General features: G+C 35.1%; 1 protein-coding gene and 1 non-coding gene across 4 annotated transcripts in view; one reads left to right on the forward strand and one right to left on the reverse strand.

Annotated features, from left to right (window-relative positions):
• Positions 1-20,108, reverse strand: part of RAD18 (RAD18 E3 ubiquitin protein ligase) — an 81,049-nt gene that overhangs the window by 42,882 nt on the left and 18,059 nt on the right. For all 3 annotated transcript variants that reach the window (XM_045385853.3, XM_005547693.5, XM_045385852.3), the window contains exons 5-7: positions 14,427-14,764; positions 12,479-12,578; positions 8,769-8,953 (exon numbers count right to left, since the gene is read on the reverse strand). In XM_045385853.3, the coding sequence (XP_045241788.2) occupies positions 8,769-8,953; positions 12,479-12,578; positions 14,427-14,764 (623 nt within the window). The remainder of the gene's footprint in view (positions 1-8,768; positions 8,954-12,478; positions 12,579-14,426; positions 14,765-20,108) is intronic.
• On the forward strand, positions 4,393-4,530 carry LOC123572070 (small nucleolar RNA SNORA43). The gene has a single exon (XR_006696410.1). It is a non-coding gene; the product is annotated as a small nucleolar RNA SNORA43 (small nucleolar RNA).

The raw sequence follows: 20,108 nt of genomic DNA on the forward strand, positions 1-20,108 counted from the left end.
TCACAACAGTCTCCAGGTAGCAATTAAATAAAGTGGACCAAAATAACATTTCAAGGGATCCGGGAACTAAATCATCACTAGAACCACAGCCTACAAAAGCAGGCCAGGATCTGCATGCTAAACTTAAACAAGATGACTTTCTGCTAAATTAGAATTTTTAAATAGAACCTAGAATGTCGTTAGAATACAAAAAATACTCAGAATACAATTGAAAAAAAACTTGACATACTAAGAATCAGGAAAATCATGACTCGAATGAAAAAAGACAGGATGCCAATACCTGAGACAACCCAGTTGCTGGAATCATCTGACAAGAATTTTAAACCTACCATCATAAAAATGATCCAACAGGCAGTTAATGCTCTGGAGACAAAACAAAACTGCTACTGTATGAAATACTTTTGAAAGCCTTGAAACATGTAAGTGTACATGGATTTACATGTATACATATGCATACATGCATGTGTATGTATATTTGTATCCATGTGTGCATATGTATATATATGAGCATAGCTGGTAGCCATATCTTGGTTTCACCAATAGAAAGGACCAGAGCTCCTCAGAGAAATGGTTGATTTCAGGGTTGGGATATGGAAGAGCAAGAAAAGCCTGCAATATGTTGTTATGTTAGAAATAAGAAAATGGCAATGAAAATAACGGGGGTATGTCATGAGGACAGGAATTAGAATGAAGACGCTCCTGCTGGCCAAATCTGGAAAAATACAAACACAAAACTAATTAAGAGAAGTAATGAGTTAAAAATCTGTGAATCTATATCCATAAGAGACAAATAAAACAATAAGGCAGAGGGAAGGGTTCTTGTTTTCAGAATCATGCCAAGTATCAATTAGCAAGTGTGAAAGGAATGCTAAAGTTGAAAAAAATCATCATTTTGCAACTATCACAGAAAAGATTAGTTTAGATAAAAATTACCAAAGGATGCTAAATATAGGGGTGAAATCTTAATAAGGTAGAGAATAGCTACATAGCGTTGAAGTGTCTCTGCAGACTTATTAGTAGCAAGGCAGCAGATGTAAAGTATAAATGAGGGAGAAACTGGCCAGGTGATCAAGCCTGATATCACAAATGAGGGGTACACAGATGTCAAATGGCTCCAGATATAATATTCTGAAGACAAAACATCACTTACATAGTATTCTGGCCAGGAATACATAATCTGAATTTTCTGCCAGAATGAGAACATTTTACTTGAAAAACACACACACACACAACAAAGACTGTATTCTTTTAAAAGGCCAGTGTCATAAAGGACAAAGGCTGAGGAATTATTTCAGGTTGAAAGAGATTGAAAAGATATTACCACTAAATGCAATATGTGCTCCAAAACTGGATCATGTACTGCAGGAAAAAAAAATCTACAAAGGTTATTATGGGGTCCACTGACAAAATTGAATAGATGAACAAAAGTATTATAACAAAGTTAAATTTACTACAAGTACTAACTACAGTGGCAAAAAAAGTGAATCTTTTTTTCTTAAGAAATAATATAAGGACGTATTTAGGAATAAAGAGTAAACACTATATAACTTATTCTCAGACAAAGAAAAAAAATACGTGTGTAATTATATGGACACATACATTCACAGAAAAAGAGAGACAGAGGAACAAAGTAATTCATAAAGCAAATGAGGCAAAATGCTAACAATAGGTGAATCTGTACAAACGGTATAGTCTATGCATTGATTATGATGGTCTTTCAACTTTCCTATAAATTTCCAAATAGAAAGTTTTTTAAAAGAATGCAAAATTAAGACTTTTTCAGACAAACAGAAGCTGAGAGAATCTGTCTCAACAGCACATCTGCACTACAAGAAATATTGAATAATCCAGGCACGATGGTTCATGCCTGTAATCCCTGCACTTTGGGGGGGCTAAAGCAGGTGAATCTCTTGAGGCTAGGAGTTCAAGATCAGCCTGGGTAACATAGCGAGACCCTGTCTCTACAAAACAAACAAAAATTAGCTGGGCATGGTGGCATGCGCTTGTAGTCCTAGCTACCTGGCAGGCTGAAACGGGAGGATTCCTGAAGTCCGAGGCTGCAGTGAACTATCATTGCGCCACTGTACTCCAGCCAGGGTGATAGAGCAAGACCCCGTCTTAAAAAAAAAAGAAAAAGAATGAACGAATAAAGTTTTTCAGGAAATGTCCAAACACTGTGGAAATCAAGAAAAAAAAAAGAAGTTTTTCAGGCAAAAGAAAATGACACCAGATGAAAACCAGATCTACACAAAGAAATAAAGAATGCTGAAAATGGTAAATGTGCAGGTAAAATACAGACCTTCTTTTCCATTTTTATTTAGTTTAAAGCAAAAATAGTAACAAGGTATTATAGAGTGTTTAAAATACGTAGAAGAAAAATTTATGACAACAATAGTACAAAGAATGAAAGTCATAAGGTCCTTCCATTACACATGAAGTAGTATACTATTAACTGAAGGTACACTGAGATAAGTTAAAAATGCATATAGTAAACTAGAACAATCACTCCTACAAAAAAAAAAAGAAGTATAGCTCATAAAATGAAGATAACATAAAAAACTAAACAATACTCAGTTAATCTAAAAGAAAGCAGGAAATGAAGAAAAAACAAAAGAATGATAGAATAGCAAACAAGCATGATGGCAGATATAAACCAAACCAAATAGAATAAATGAAATTAAAATAGTTTAAACCCTACAATGTAATGGTAGAGCATGTCAAATTAAGTTAAAAGAAAATCCAAACCATATATGGCTTATAATAAAACACAGTTTAAATATAATGATACAATAGATTTAAAGAAAAATGAAATAAAGTAGTTGCTACACTCATATCAGATAATTTTTGAGACAAGGAATATTACCAGAGACAAAGACATATATGCCATAATAATAAACAGGCTAACTAATCAAGAAGATACATAATAATACTAAGAGATTCAAAATATAACAAAACTGAAAATATTGACAGGGAAAATGAAAAATCTATAAATATAGTTGGATATTTCAAAAAGCTTGTCAGTAATTGATAGAATCAGTAAACAGAATATCAGCAAGGATGCTGAAGACTTGAATACACTATCAAGCAAATTTACATAACATTTACAGATCACTGCACAAAAATAAATGAGTACTGACCACAGACAAACCTTGAAAACATTACACTAAGTGACAGAAGTTAGTTTATAAAAGGCCACATGTTATATGATTCCACTTAAATGGAATATCCAGAACAGACAAATCTATAGAGACAGAAAGTAAATTAGTGGCTATCTAGGGCTGGAAGGGTTGGTAGAAAATGATGCTAATGGATACTGGGCTCTTTTCAGGATAACAAATGTTCTAAAATTTAATGTGATGATAGTTGTACAACTCTGTGAATATACTGAAAACCACTGAACTGTATACATACTTTAGGTGGGTATGAATTATATCTCAGTATTATATTAATTATATTTCAATAAACTGAATAAAACTCAATGTTATAAATATATCACAGAATAAATAAAAAATATAATCATCTCAATAGATGCAGAATAAGAAATTGACAATTCAACACACCTTCATAATTCTCAATAAACTAGGAAGGGAAGAAATGTCCTCAACCTCATAAAAGGCATCTATGAAAACCTATCACACTTAATAGTGAAAGACTAAATGCTTTACCTATAAGATTGGGGTATTCCAGAATTAAAAGAACATATATTGATGCAATAATATTATCACTCAAATGATTTTTGAAGGCAATCATTCTTCCTTCTGGGGAGACAGAACCTTGAAAACTCAGAGGAAAGTTAGAGATCCTTTCTTAAAAAATTCATTAAAAAAAAAAGATTGGAGAAAGGAAAGGATATTTGCCCACACCACTTTTATTTCACATCGCACTGGAGGTTCTAACCAATGCAACTAACCAAGGATAGAAAGACAAAAAGACAAAAGGCATATCGACTGAAAAAAATAAATAAATAAAACTGTTTTTATTGGCATGCAACTTGATTGTGTATATAAAAATCCTATGAAATCTATAAAAAAGCAATTAGAAACATGTGAGTTTCACTAGTTAATAGTATACAAGTAAATATACAAAAATCAGTATATCAACATGACTCTTTAAAATAGTAATAAACAATGAGAAATAAAAATTTTAAAACCACTCACAATAGCACCAAAAGACATGAAATATTTAAGGATACATTTAACAAAATACATGGAACACATGTACATAAAAAACTAGACAGCACTATTGAGAGAAATCAAAGGAGGCCTAAAGAGACATACCATGACTGTGCATTAAAAGTCTTAACATTGTTAAGGTATCAATTCTAAGCTGATCTATGTAATCTCACTCAAAATCCCAAAAGGTACACACTAATAAACTGACTGCCCTGCAGATGCTGTCCTGGACCTGCCAGCAGCACAGATGCAGATGCTCTGCTATGCCTGTAACATCAGGGCAAAGTGAAAGTGGCTATTTCTACACTCAGTGTTCAGAAAACAGTGAACAACAAGAATGGATAATAGCCTGACATTTCTTAGGGGAAAAACAACAACAACAACAAAACTGAGTCTAACATTTATGTGGAATTGCAAAGGACCTAGAACAATTTTGAGAACACAGTTGAAGGACTTATACCACCTGATAATTTTAAGACTTACTATAAAGTTACAGAAATCAAGAGTGTGTCATGAGTGAGAGGACAGATACCTAGATCAGTGGAACAGAATAGATTCTAGATAGATTCACATGCTATATACACGGCTGACAGGTTTTTAACAATGGTGGCAAAGTAATTCAATGGGGAAAGGATAATCTTTTTAACAAACGGTGCTGAAAAACTAGATATACATATTTTTTAAATAAACCTTGACATTTACCTTCCACCATACAGAAAAACTAAATGAAAATGGATCATAGATTTAAATATAAAAGCTAAAATTATAAAACTCCTAGAAAATAACACAGGAGAAAATCTTTGTGATCTTAGGATGAACATATATTTTGTTGACATGCAACACAACTGTATACATAAAAAATCATGAAATGATACACAAGAAGCATAAATCATAAAAAAAGTAAACTAAATTTCATCAAAATTAAAACTCTCTGCTCTTCAAAGACATCATTAAGAAAATGACAAGGTAAGCCACATACTAAGATAAAATAGTCACAACACATATATTTAACAAATTCAGTATCCAGAATATATAAATAACTTACAAATCAATAAAAAGAGTTAAGGGGCAGAATATTTCAACCAAGCCTTTATCAAATAAAATATATAAGTAACAAATAAAAATATCAAAACACAGGAGACATCACTAGTCACAGGAACATGCAAATTAAAACCATCATGAGATACCACTACTACACATTGGTTAGAATGGCTAAAATTAAGAAGAATGAAAATACTAAGTGTTAGAAGGGTGTGGCAAAAGTGGGACTCTCACAATGCAAAATGGTTCAGTCATTTGAAAAACTGTATGGCAGGTTCTTATAGTTACATTTACCGTATGACCAGCAATTCCACTCCACCCAAGAGAAATGAAAACATATGGTTACGTAAAGATCTGTGAACCCATGTTCATAATAGCTTTACTGATAATAAAAAAACTGGACACAGTCCAGTTGTCCATTAATAAGCAAAGGGATATACAAATTGTGGCATGGCTATAAAGCAGAACACTGCTTGGCAATAAAAAATAAATGCACTGGCCAGGCACGGTGGCTCGTGCCTGTAATCCCAGCACTTTGGGAGGCAGAGGCGGGTGGATCACAAGGTCAGGAGTTTGAGACTAGCCTGGCCAATATGGTGAAACCCCGTCTCTAATAAAAATACAAAAATTAGCCCGGCATGGTGGTGGGTACCTGTAGTCCCAGCTACTCGGGAGGCTGAGGCGATTCGCTTGAACCTGGAAGGCTGAGGTTACAGTGAGCTGAGATCATGCCATTGCACTCCAGCCTGGCCGACACAGAGACTCTGTCTCAAATAAATAATAAATAAATAAATAAAATAAAAAATAAATGCACTACTGGTAAAAGCAACATGGAAAAATCTCAAAAGTATGCTAAGTGACAGAGGCCGTATGTAAAAGGCTACATACTATACAATTTGTGTAATTTCATTTATGTGACAGTATAGAAAAGGTAAAATTATAGGGACAAAAAAAGAGATCAGTGTTTCCTAAGGTCTTAGAGTAAAAGACGGAATATACAGCAAAGGGGCATTGGAACTTTCGCTGATGAAGGAAATGTTCTACATTTCAATTAGAGCAATGGCTAAATGACAATATACATTTGTCAAAATTCACCTAACTATACACTTTTAAAGGATGTATTACATCGTAAGTAAATTATACCTCAATAAAAAGAGCACACACAAAAAGTGACATGCCATTGAATATAAGGAAACTATACAAAAATCAGTTGTACTTTTCTATACAAGCAACTAATAAAAACTGACATTTTTAGAACAAAACATCATGTACAACTGCATCAAAAATATCAAAGAATAACTCTTTAAAAAGATGTATGAGATCTTCACACTGAAAACTGCAAAACATTGATAAAAATCAAAGACGAAAAAAGGGATAAACCCTATTCATGAATTGGAAGACTCAAATACTGTACAGATATCAACTATCCCAAAATTGATCTATAAATTCAATATAATCCCAATTTAAAAACTTACATGGAAATACAAAATGCCTAGAAAAAACAAGGCAACCTCAATAAACGAAACTGGAAGAACTATATTACCAGACAGCAAGACCTATCATAAATTACTTATAAAGTACTTAAGACACACATTATTTATCCTGCACAAGGGTAAGTAATAGCCCAATGGAATGAAACAATGTCCAGGCCTACACATGTACAATTAGCTGATTCTGAGTCAAGACTTCTGGCAATTCAGTGGGAGAAGGGATGGCATGTCCATAAGTGGTGCTGCACCAATTGGTTATTCATATGGGGAAAAAAAAGACAATCTTGTCCTCTACCTCACAACACATGCTAAAATCAATTCCAGATAAACAGTACATCAAAATTTAGGAGAAAGAACAATAAAATTTTAAAAGAAAATAAGAGACGATCCACATGATCTTGAAGTAGGCTAAGGCAAAGCACTGATCCAAAGGAAAAATGTAATGAATTGGACTATTTTAAGAACTTCTACTCTTCAAATGATGCCATTAAGAGAGTGAAAAGGTGAAATTAGAAATATACATACATACAGCAAAAGATTTTTATCCAGGAAATTTCAGTTACTCCCACAAATAAGAATAAAAATAGACCCACAGCACAGAAGAATTGGACATAGATTTAAACAGGTATTTCACCAAAGAGGATATCCAGATGGCCAACAAGCATATAAAAATGTGCTGAACATTATGTCATTAAGGAAATGCAAATTAAAACAAAAAGGTACTACCATGGACCCGCCAGAATGGCTAAAATGGAGAGTTAACAATGGTGATGTTGTAAAGGGTGCAGAATAACTGACACCCTCATATCTTCCTGATGAAAGTGTACACGACTACTGAATTTGGGGCTGTATCCATTAAAGCTGAACATCTGCAAATATATAACACCAATTCCATTCCTGTATATATATATATCCAACAGCAACATGCACCTATGTGCACCAAAAGATATATAAAAGACTATTCATAGCAGCATTATTGTTAATAGAGAAAAAGTGGGAAAAAAGTGAAATGTTTACTAAACACTCAGTGGATAAGATGATACGTTTATACAATGGAATACCAGATAGCAACAAAAATGAAAAAAATCACGACCATATAAAAAAACATGAATTAATCTTATAATGTTGCACAAATGAGGGCAGGCACAAAAGAATACATAAGCTATTGTCCCATTTATTTAAAGATCAAACATAGGCAAAATGAACATATGGGGTTAGAAGTCAAGATAGTGGTCAAATGTGAGAATGAAGTAGTGAATGGGAGGAGGCAGACAGGGCTTTTCGGATGCTGGTAGTGATCTCAGTAGGGGCTACAATGACATTTCACTTTAGGAAATTTACTTTGTGATAATTCACCAAACAATATACTTAAAATTTGTGTGTTTTAATGTTTGCATGTTATTCTCCAAGTTTTTAAAAATTAGACAATTCTATATGTTAACAGAAAGAACTCCAATATATGTGTGTGGTTTAATGAAAAGAAACAACCATTAAATAGTGCACTACACAGAATACTACCATTTTGTAAAAACAGTAATGAAAAGGATATATGTTTGTGTACTATAATCATAATGGCAACATTTACTGAATGCTAACTACTTGCTAAGGTACTGTGCTAGGCACTTTTCATGCCTTTTATCATTTATTCCACTCCACATTATGAAGTAGGTAGTATTATAACCCTTATTTTATGAATGAGAAAACTGAGATACAGAGATATCAAGTAACATGCCCATGGTCACCAAGCCATAAAGCTGAAAAACGGGCACTGTAACCCAGGCTCTCCAGATCCACTCTTCCCCACCACACTCTCCCTAGATAGGCACATGAGAAACTGGCAATGGGGTGCCTCTGAGAAGGGATCTGGGGATTAGAAGGCAGGCTGAGAGGAAGGCTGGCTTATCATAGCATACTCTAGGTACCTTTTGAAGGAATACATTTGCATGTCTTATCTATTATCTAAAAAGTACTTATTTACAATATTTTTCTATGGTCTATAATTTCTGATTTATACAAAATTGCTTTATCCACAAGGTAAGCATAACTCACTGTTTTATTACTTTACCTGATTTAGGATGCAAAGCATCACACTGGGCATTGTACATGTGTACAAATTCTTGGTGCCTTTTAATGAGCTGTTGTTTATTTCCTTGAATAGATAATCCATGCTCTTTTAGCTTTTTCTTTAAATCACGATCAGAGAGCAAATTATATACAGTTTTGGGCAGCGGTTTCCTTTTGTGAACAGAACTGAAAAGGGGGGAAGATCCCTGATGATTATTGTGAATTATCAAATGCTTTTCATGTAAAATAGCAAACACATTCTGATTCAACAACTGGGTACCTGGAAAAATAGTAGAACCATTAGATTAAAAAAGGGAGAGAAAAATCAAGTTTGCAGATAAAGCTGAGTGTCTGACATGATGCATCTCAGGTGCTGGTGAGATATTCAGACACAGGGGCCTAGGTGGCACCAGAAGTGAGAGACTTGGGTCTCAAAAAGATGTCAGACCTAAAGAGGCACACTAAGAAGACAGATATGTAAGGCTTGTGGAATATGCTATGAGGACTTCATCTAGAATCACACTTACACAGACCTACTCAATTTTCCACCTCTTTAAAGCATGCTAGAAATTCTGATGGGCTAAAATTCAAGCTACCTAAAAGTACCAATGACTTGAGACAATTCCATAAACAGGAACTTTTTAGTGAGTTTTAATTCATTTTATCTGATTATAGCAGGTTCTCTACCTGGCTCAGCTTTATGGCAATTAGATGCTCAACAAAAATGTGCTCAAGGAGGTCATTACACTTGCTATCATTTCAAAATAAGAACAGCAAAGATTCAGGTGAAAATTAACAGAAACTTGAAATAATAGGTTTATGAAAAAAACAAGTTTTTACAAAGGATTAGCATATAACTAGCTCACACAAGGCTGTCCCAAACATTAGTGTACCTAAGAAGCACCTAAAGAGTTCATTTAAAATGCAGATTCTCCATCCCCTTCTCCACCCCGTCCACCAATTGTGGTTCGGTCTGAAGTGGAGATCTAAAATCTCTATTTTCAACAAGGTTCTCCAGAGTAAATCTGATATAAACAATCCGATAATCAAATAGAGAAATATTACAGTCAGGTATAGACTGAAAACAATCAAAAATTTCTCTATTAACCAACAGGGCCATTCCCCAAATAAATTATGTCTTTCATGCTGTATTAATGAAGTCTAAAAGCCAGAAATAACTAATTAAATGTGAAAAGACCTGCAAACTCTTGATAGATTATATTTTTCTGAAAATTGCTCTTCTTACAATGACAGTCCATCAGACTCTACAAGACTGATAAAATTACAGCAAAATGAAATCTCAGTAGGTAGCAATAGCTGAATCATTTTGTGTTTACAGAAGCACACAGGGAGAGATGATTCATTAAGTCTGTATCTAAAACATTTGTTTTATCAAGGATAGATGATTAAACTATGACTGTGAAATTCTAGTGAGGAACTGTACTGTTCATTGGCATTTACAATAAAAAGCACCACTAGAGATCAATTTCTATCAGGAATTTTAAAACATGAAACCCAATAAATGTTTCCCCAAACACGAAAATGACATTGATTTTTCTTCCGTGATTTAGTGGAACTGAGTAACACATTTAAGGGGCCTCAGAATCTGAGGACAGCAAAGGAAGGGTGCATCTGCGATCAGTTCTGACATGGTTTTATATAGAAAGGTTAAGGGCTGCCACTCACATTCAGCAGATGGCCTGTCAGAATATTGTGGAGGAGATAGGAAAACTCACAGGGCCTCTTCTCTATGACCCGACTCTGGGGCCAGGATACAACTAAAGAACAACATGGCCCAGTGTTGCCTTCAGTATCTCCACAAACACCAGTTTTGTAAGATGGAAATGATGAGGACAGAAAGGTTTGGCAGTCAAATAAATTTAGGAATTACTGAATTAAACAAAACCTAACAGTTACGCTTAATGTAGGACTTCTCAAAGCCTTTAATACACTAAGAGGGGGATCCAGGAGATGGTGCTTGTAAGTTCACTACAGAGCACTGGCAGGACTACACCATTCTTTGAAGCAGGAATTTAAACCACTATTAGAACTTAATTACACATGGACGAGTATGTCTTTAAATAAACTGACAGCATCAAAAATGATGTATCAGAAATGTATTCGAACTGATGGATGGATCTAGAAAAAGGGGAGTCCAGGCAAGATAATCAGCGCAGATTCCTTATTCTTCAAAGAATATACTCAGCTTCTATATTCCCAACTCATGCATTTCTAAAGAGAAAAGCAGGTCATCAAACTCTCGTGGCTTATGGGAAATAACCCTTAGGACTATTTATTTACTCCAAATCGCCACTAACTAAGCAACCTAAAAATCTAAATTTTATTCTCATCAACAAACTTACCCACTAGGTGGGAGTATTGTGCATGCAAAACTGCCCCAGGTTTGGACTCAAATATGTCTACCATTTTTAATAAAGCAACACTGTGTTTTATATGTTAGCTTTTGTAAGTTATAACAGTATGAATTTGACCCTCAAAATCTGCATTCACTCCAAATTTACTCATAAAAATTAAGTGATGTATTTTCTTTAATCACAAAAAATAATACTATGGCTCTGTCTTATTAACGTGGTTTTTGGAAAATACTCTTCAAAGTCCTTCAAAACAGACTGAACATAGAAGCAAATCATTCTTTCATCCCCACTTCCCAAATACCATTAATTTCTTCAGCTTCCCTCCTCTTCTTTTCCAAATCTCTCTGAATTGTCACCTATTATCTTCCCCTTGCCTCCTGTTTCAGAAGGGTCCTTTCTGCATATCAAGGATAACCTCATTACTGGGCTCTTGTGCTCCTCACTTTCTTCCATTTATCCTCTGCTCTCTCCCTGGAAATAGTGGAAGGAAAGAGACTGAAGGCTTAAACTCCTATTTTTAAAAATAACATCCCTTGATCTTTATGCCACTCACTCCTTCTCCAAACTACCATCTCATCTTTCTCCCTTCATCACCAGACTCATCTAAATTGTGTCTTCTGTTTATTATCCACTGATTCCTTAATGCCTTGCAATTTGACTAGTATTTCATTCCTGAACAACTTATATGTCTAACAATAGTGGACTAGTATAAGAAATTACAGTTATTTTCATGTACAAAGGAGGTAGAATAGCACAGTTGTTTAGATGCAAATATTGAGCTGACAATTTATTAGTAACAATACCTGGATGGTGTGGGTGTGGGGTGGGGTATGACATTACATTTCATATATGCATTTTTGTACCTTTTTATATCATATATATTTATATAATTTCCTAGTCAAAAATTTTTGAAAAATTCAATTTTAAATTTTAAAACTTCTGAGCATCCTAAAGATCAGAGACAGATTTTCTATATTCTATATTCAGAGTCTAATCTTGCTTTCTTTGGCCAAGAAGCTTTTTAGTAGTTTTAAAATTCTAAGAGAAAAAAACAAGTTTAAAAAGAATTGAATTTGAAGTCATTAATTTCTTATTAAGTCAAAATTTAGTAGCAGTTCAAATATTCAACATAGCTAATCATATCTGGCAAAGTGGGAGTTGAAGAAAGAACAGAGAGGGATTGGAAGAAGTGGCCAACAGGAGTGAAGGAGAAAGCAAGTAAGAGCAGGAAATAAGGTTACCAGGATAAAATGAATACTGTAATTTTCCCCCAAGTTTATAAAGCACAAGAGGCACTCAGCTAAAGTAGCTCAATGGTTCTGCTCAACGTCCTTACCTTCTGAGGCTTTCCTTCTTCTCTTCGCGTGATAAACAGCCGTCTAAATGCTTATTAATGTGACTTTCTGGAATATTAACCCCACAAACAGGACAATCCACTGTATTTTTTAAAAAGAAAAAGAGAGTATTAATTGTAGAAGGGGAAAAAGTATGTAAACTGGCATCTTTTCAGCAAGTAAAGTAAAAAAGAATCCCAACTTAACATGCACTTAGAAAAGCAGAAAAGAAAAAGAACGGCCTGTTGGGACAACAGGAGTGGGACAGACTGGTTACTGGGTAATGGCTAAATTGTGGGAAGTCACACAATTGAAGTCCTGGTCCCAGAGAAAGAGACTGCAAATAAGCTTGAAAGTTTGTTTATTAGAAAATGCTTCGGTTAAATCTTTTCTAACAAGGTATGACCAAACTATAGAACTAATCTTAAATTTTCCCTAGCCTTAGGAGCTATCCATGTTTAGCATAGAAGCAATAGTAACAACTTAAGACACACCTGGCCCAGGGGCTGGGTGAAGGAAAGGTAGTTTAGTAATTTATTGAGTTGGGCCAACTACTGTTCAATTTTGTCAATTAAACAAATTTGTTAATTTAGCTCTCGTTTATAATTCTATACATAATGTTAAAAGTAAGGAACACAATCATTCTCAAACTATTTCATAAAGTTGCAGGGATCTGTGGGGGTAATTCGGGCCTACAGACCTCCATGGATAATAGGCAGAAGGAGGTCAGGTGAAACAGAACAATCTGTTTTATCTATTTTAATATGTTATGGTTTATTGTAAAATTTCATTTGGGAAAAAAGGTTCTGCTAGGGGAAAAACAGTTAACCATCAAGCTAAAAAATACTACAATAAGAACTGTCAATTGGTAAAAAGACTAAGGATAGACATAGTAGAAAATATAAGTGTAATTTATATATCTTTAAAAGATGTAAACACGTTAAGTACTAATAAACTAATTTCAATCTAAGTTTAATAAACACTCACATCTCTGCACTGTGTGTGGTATGGGTATACCAAAGATGTCTAAGAGTTTCTGCCTAAAAGGTGCTCTAAACTTCACTGGAAAGAAGACACAGAAACAAAAGGTTAAACAAGCTGACATATCCATCAAACAGTTAAGCAAATGGGACACAAAACACTCCAGAAAACAAGTGCTATAGCACTTTTGTGACGTGAGACAGTGTTTTCTAACATAACAAATGAATAGTGAGGATCTGGATAGTCTGTAAAGGTATAGAACAGGGACCGGCAAACATTCTTAGTGAAGGGCCAGGTAGTGAAGAGCCAGGTAGAATTTAGACTTTACAGATCATATGGCCTCTGTCACAACCATGCAACTCTGCCACTGTAGCATGAAAGCAGCCACAGACATATGCAAACAAATGGGTACGTGAACTTTTATTTACAAAAACAAGTGGCAAGCCAGATTAGCTCTGCCAGTTGTAGTTTGCCAATTCCTCAATGTACTGGAGGAACAGTGGGGATATCAGCTTGGCTAGAGCAGGACTTCTGAGAGGGAGAGGTGAGCAATAAAGCGGGATGACTAGAGTAGGGCTCAAATTGTCAAAGGCTTTACATGGCAGGTAGAATAGTGAGGAGGCATTCAAGTGGTGGTAAAATAATATAAAAAGAGCTCTTCAAGATTAAATGGCAACAGATATGTTGAATGGGGGGAAGAAGGATTAAAAGCTGAAAACAGAAAGCTACTGCCATACTGAAAGCCTGAACTAATTAAAACTGTTTCCTTTTTGTAGCAGTCAGCCTGAATTCCTATTTCTGAGAGAGAAAGAGAACAAACATACCTACAATAATGTCTGAGGTTTGTGATACAGTAAAATCTTGTTTGTCCTTTACCATTCCTTCCCCCTCAAAGATGCTGCCTATGTATTCTTATGTCGTGTGGATGAAAAGATTTCCATATTTCCACATATGAAAATAACCTCCTACCTTTGGTAATGTGTTTCAAAGTGGATGTTGAGGGTGTCTCAGGACGCTTAACCTCTGAGGGATCTGGAGCCATCTCTTCTACAGAACGTGTCTCTTTGGTCTTTGCAGCAGGGCTTGCCTCTTTTTGAGGGGTGAATTTGCTTTTATTTTCTTTTATCAACAACTCTGATGTAGAACCACTCATTTCTCTGATCAAGAAATTATCCATTAACCTGCTCCCCTGCTTTAAAGACTGTCTGGAGGCTACAGGAGTACATACTTTGACAGCAAGAGTCTTTGAAGAGGAAGAAGCAGGAGATTTGGGTGGTGACTCTAAAGCAAGCTGCAATAGATGATTCCTTGAAGAACAAAAAACACAACAGATGATTAAGATATCCAATTGTATACAATAAATTAACTGACATAAGCTGTTTTCCCAATTAACCTTGTTTTCTGAAATACAGGACCTATACTATAATGACAACCAAACCAACGTTTCTTCTAGTATAACTCAAAGCAATAAATCTAACTTAAAAAGCAGTTAATGTGTCAATAAAACAAAATGAAACGAAATCAGCTTTCGGCCACAGAGAATAGCTTATATGAGACCTAATTTCCAACCATAAGTAACTTTAAAATCTGAACAAAATATAGGGATATAGTCTGGATGTTGTCTCCACCAAATCTCACATTGAAATGGGATTCCCAGTGTTGGCGGTGGGACCTAGTGGAAGGTGACTGTATCATGAGGGTGAATTTCTCATGAATGGTTTAGCACCATTCCCTTACTGCTGTCCTTGTAATAGTGAGTGAGTTCTCATGAGATCTGTTTTAAAAGTGTGCGGCAGCTCCCCTCCTCTCTCTCTTGCTCTCACTATGTAATATGCTGCCCCTGTCTTTTGTTTTCCACTGTGATTGTAAGCAGCCCAAGACCTCACTAGAAGCCAAGCAGATGGTTTGTACAGCTGCAGAACCATGAGCCAATTAAACCTCTTTTCTTTGTAAATTACCCAGCCTCAAGTTTACTTTAGCATTCTTTACATTACTTAGCAATGTAAGAACGGCCTAACACACATAAAAAACAACTCTTTGTAGGCACTGGACTGAAATCAACACAAGGCTGCAATGCCTGAAAAAGAAAACATGAAGTAATGCAACATTTCCTCCAAGACTTTACCCTGGAAACATTTTCTAGGAATTGGGTATTAATGTGAAGTCTAAACAGGAAACATTGATCTTACTTGGTAGAGAAAATAAGAGATCAGAGTTCTGGGCAAAGCTGGCCAGGACTGAGGGGTCAGAGTGCTTTGACATGCGGCAGCTACTGAAAGGGAATGCCAGAAGTCTGCTTAGAAATTCACATCCATTCCTGCTCATCTCCAGGGCTGCATATGATTAGACAAAAACACAGGAGACCCACTAGGAGGCTGATACTGGTAAATTAAAATCCCAAAGGTCATTGCTGGAAAGTTAGTTGTTCTCAGCCAAAGCTGAGAAATCTTGGCGAAGATCATGGACATTCAAGTGAGATCCCACAAAGGCCACACCTTAGAAAAATGGACCACACTGAAGAAATATAAACAAAGCTCAAACAGACCTAACCTAAGAAAACATTATACCAGGCCTTGAAAGAACAAAGATGAAGAGCTAGTGATTCAACTGCCTGTTAGAACAAAATGTGTCATCTTTCAAAAGAAGACAATTCACAGCTTCTACAACATTTCAACCACAATGTTCAGCACACATTTTAAAATTACTGAACATGCAAAGAAGCAAGAAAAAGTAGCCACTAATCAAGAGATAAAATATTCAATAGAAGCAGACCCAAAGGTAATCCAAAGAATAGCATTTCTAGGTAAGGACTTCAAACTATGATAAACATGTTAAATTAAAAAAAAAAAAAAGAAAGAAAGAAAAAGGATAAAAAGATAGCACATTATGACAAATAAAATCCATTAAGAAAAGAATAAAATGAACCTTCTACAATTGCAAAATACCTTATCTAAACTGGATGAGTATAACAACACACAATACAAACTTGAAGGCAGGTCAATAGAAAATATCCAAACTAAGCACAGAGAGAAAAATTAATGAAAAAGACAGACACAAAAAAGTATGAGATATTGGGCATAAGTAGAAGCCCAGAGGAATAGAAAGAAAGAATGGAAAATCAGCAATACTAGAAAAATCAATGGCTGAGAATTTTCAAATCTGATGGAAAAAAAAAATCAACCCATAGATTCCACCACTACAGAATTTACATGAAACTCAACAACAGAAAGATAACTAGAAAATCTCCAAATGTTAAGAAATAAAGCACCACACTTCTAAATAACCCCACATGTCAAATCACAATGAAAACTAGAAAATATTCTAAACTGAATGATGATAGCATGAAAGGTTGCCAAAACTGTCCCTGGAGGGAAAATTATTGAAAATAGAAAAAGTAAAAGCCACTACTCTAAGCTTCCAACTTAAAAGGTTAGGAAATGAACAGCAAACTAAACCCAAAGAAGGGAGGAACTAATAAGAGATACTAGTGAAATAGAAGAGATATCAGGAGAAAACAAGCAAAGCCAAATGTTGGTTCTTTGAAAAAAATAACAAAATTATTAATCCCTACTAAGACCGAACATGAAATAAATGAGAAAATACAAATTACCAAAACAAAGAATTAAAAGACCTAATTACAAATCCTATAGAAAAGATAATTAGAGGACATTACGAACACTTTAAAACAACAAATTTTAAATTTTAGATAAAATGGACAAATTCTTTGAAAGGCACTATTCATCAAAACTGACAAAGAAACAGAAAACCTGAAAAGCCCTTATTATCTATTAAATAAACTGAAGCTATAATTTAAAACTTTTCCACAAAGAAAACTCCAAGCCCAGATGGCTTCACTGGTAAATTCTACCACATATTTAAGGAAGCTTTGTTTATACTTCTTCAGTGTGGACATGGTGGCACATGCCCATAGTCCTAGCTAATTAGGAGGCAGAGGCAGGAGAATCCCTTGAGCCCAAGAGTTTGAGGTTACAGTGAACCATGATCATACCACTGCACTGCAGTCTGGGCAACAGAGCAAGAAGAAGGGAGGAAAGGGAGGAAGGGAAGGAAGGGGAGGGAGGAATAGAGGGGGGGAAGGAGGAATAGCATGGGGAAGGAAAAAGGAGGTGGGAGGGAGAAAGGAAAGGAGGGAGGGAGAAAGGAAAGGAGGAAGGGAGGGAGGGAGGGAGGGAGGGAGGGAGGGAGGAAGGAAGGAAGGAAGGAAGGAAGGAAGGAAGGAAGGAAGGAAGGTCTTGTCCATCTGTGAACTATACAATAACCTTCCCTCTTCAGAATGGGGCTAAGAATCAAGAGTCAAAATAGGCCTTTGGGTAGACATGAGTAGCCATTAAACCTATGCAATCAATTCCATAGACTTCTGTAACTAAAGTCCCCGCAATGCTAGTTCTGATCAGAAACATGTAAACAGCAATCTAGAACCATTTGGCTACACAAGCAGAGGCCCACCCAAACACAAATTCTTTTTATAGCATCTTAGGGTATCAACACTATTGAAAATATAGGCAATATATAATAATAATAATAATAATAGGAATATTTTTAGGTTCCTTTGTTCTAGGTATTATGCTAGATATCTTTTACTATAGCTCTTCATTTCTAATCCTCAAGGCATCGACAGTATTATTCTCATCTTTTTAGATGAGGAAACAGGAGTCAAAGAGATTAAACATCTTGATCACAATCACATTAGAACTAATAGGGCCTAGACCAATGCCCAGTTCTGCCTGAATTCAACATCAGTATGCTTTAAACTGTACAATAAAAAAGGTGAAATTATATTCTACTTCCTCTTTGTGAGTTGCTGAGGGAATTTTACTTCAATTGTCATCTAAAATGTTTAAATTCTTAAACTTGGAGTATTTGCAGAAAAACTTATCCCTTAATGGTGGATAAACAAAAGCAGTAAATGATGCTCTCTACTCTCAATTTGTAAAAATAATAAGAGATGGACACTGACTACAAAAACAGAGAAACAGCATTCACTTAAGTCAAGAATGATGCTACACTTACACAAAAATATTCTAATAAATGTTCAACAACAGGTTAAGAACATTATTTTAAATAAAACTAAGTCAAGGAAAAAATCATGTGTTCTTTGAAAATAAAAGTAAAAGATCAGATGAAAATGTAAGAGCTGTATGCAGCCTTGTATCTGAAAACCTCTAAAATTATTTCCAATATCCTTTTTATATTATTAAATTTAGAATATTAAATATTTAAAAATCATAATGGCACATAAAATGACAATGACAAATAAGAATGCCAAGAAATGAAATTGACAGACAATATAAATATCTTATATTTTGGTCATAGGATTAAGTTTCCTCCCTCATAAATCTTAAACCACAGTTCAAACAAGTAATGAAATTGACTAGCTTGAATTTCATCCCTCCTAAGTTTGCAAATGAAGAACCACAACACTTTACCCATGACAAATGTTCACCACAAGGATGATGCTAGGAAGAGCAGCAATTCCAAGAAGGCAAACAGAGAGAGGAACAAACGATATAAACCATCCCAACTCTACAAATAATGCTTCCCACCCTACCACACCCACTATAATAATTAAATCATGTATTCCTTTCGGGAAGGAGAAGGGACAGAGGAGAGGTCAACCATTCCATGACCTCCCTTTAAGTTACACCAAAAGGTCTGTGAATCCAAAGACCTTGATCACTTCTCTTCAACAAACAGATGCTGTTATATGCAAGGCTTCCTTTATCCTAGCAGGGAAGTTGTTATGTTTTTAGTACTGGCTGAGGAAAAAAATAAGCCTTGAGAAAAACAGGCAATCAATTCCCTTTTAAAGGCATGGTCCCTTCCTCTCATAGATTTCAAAAACTTACTGGTGAAAAATGCTAAGAAAAAAAGTAGCTTTAATTGGGAAAATCAGAGAATTTTAAAGTTTCTTAATCTAGGAAAGTATGCCATCTTTTTAAAACTACACCCTCTTTTTTTCCGTAAGGAAATAACTAACCAGCCAATCTCTAGGACGTACATGAAGTTAGCTCAGAGTACAGTCGGCCCTTCACATCTGCCAGCTCCGCATCTGTGGATTCAACTAATCACAGAGCAAAAATGTTCAAAAAATAATAAAAGTAACAATACAACAATAAAAAATATATAAATTTTAAAAACACAGTATGACAACGATTTATATAGCATTGTATTAGGGTAATCTAATATAAGTAATCTAGAGGTGATTTGAAGTATAAGAGAGAATGTCCATAAGCAAATACTATGCCATTTTATGTCAGGGACTTTAGCATCCACAGATTTTGGTATTCTCGAGGGTCCTGGGACCAATCCCCTTGACTGAGCGACAACTGTACAAATTTGATCATTTTTAGAATGCAAACCAATAAAGAAATGTGCAATTCTATTGAAAGAAATCTGTTTATATTTTTAAAAGCAACATAAGGTACCTCCAAGAATGTTCCAACAAGCCTAGAAGTCCCATCCGGTCACAAGCCGTATAATGATGCTTTGTTCAACAAGAGACCAAATACATGGTGATGGTTTCATTAGATGATAATGGAGCTGAAAAATTCCCATTGCTAAGTGACATCTTGATAATCCTAACCCTGTGTGGGCCTAGGCTAATGTGTGTGTTTCCATCTTTTTTTTTTG

This window comes from Macaca fascicularis, chromosome 2 (genome assembly GCF_037993035.2).
Source record: "Macaca fascicularis isolate 582-1 chromosome 2, T2T-MFA8v1.1".
In the NCBI taxonomy this organism is placed as follows: domain Eukaryota; kingdom Metazoa; phylum Chordata; class Mammalia; order Primates; family Cercopithecidae; genus Macaca; species Macaca fascicularis.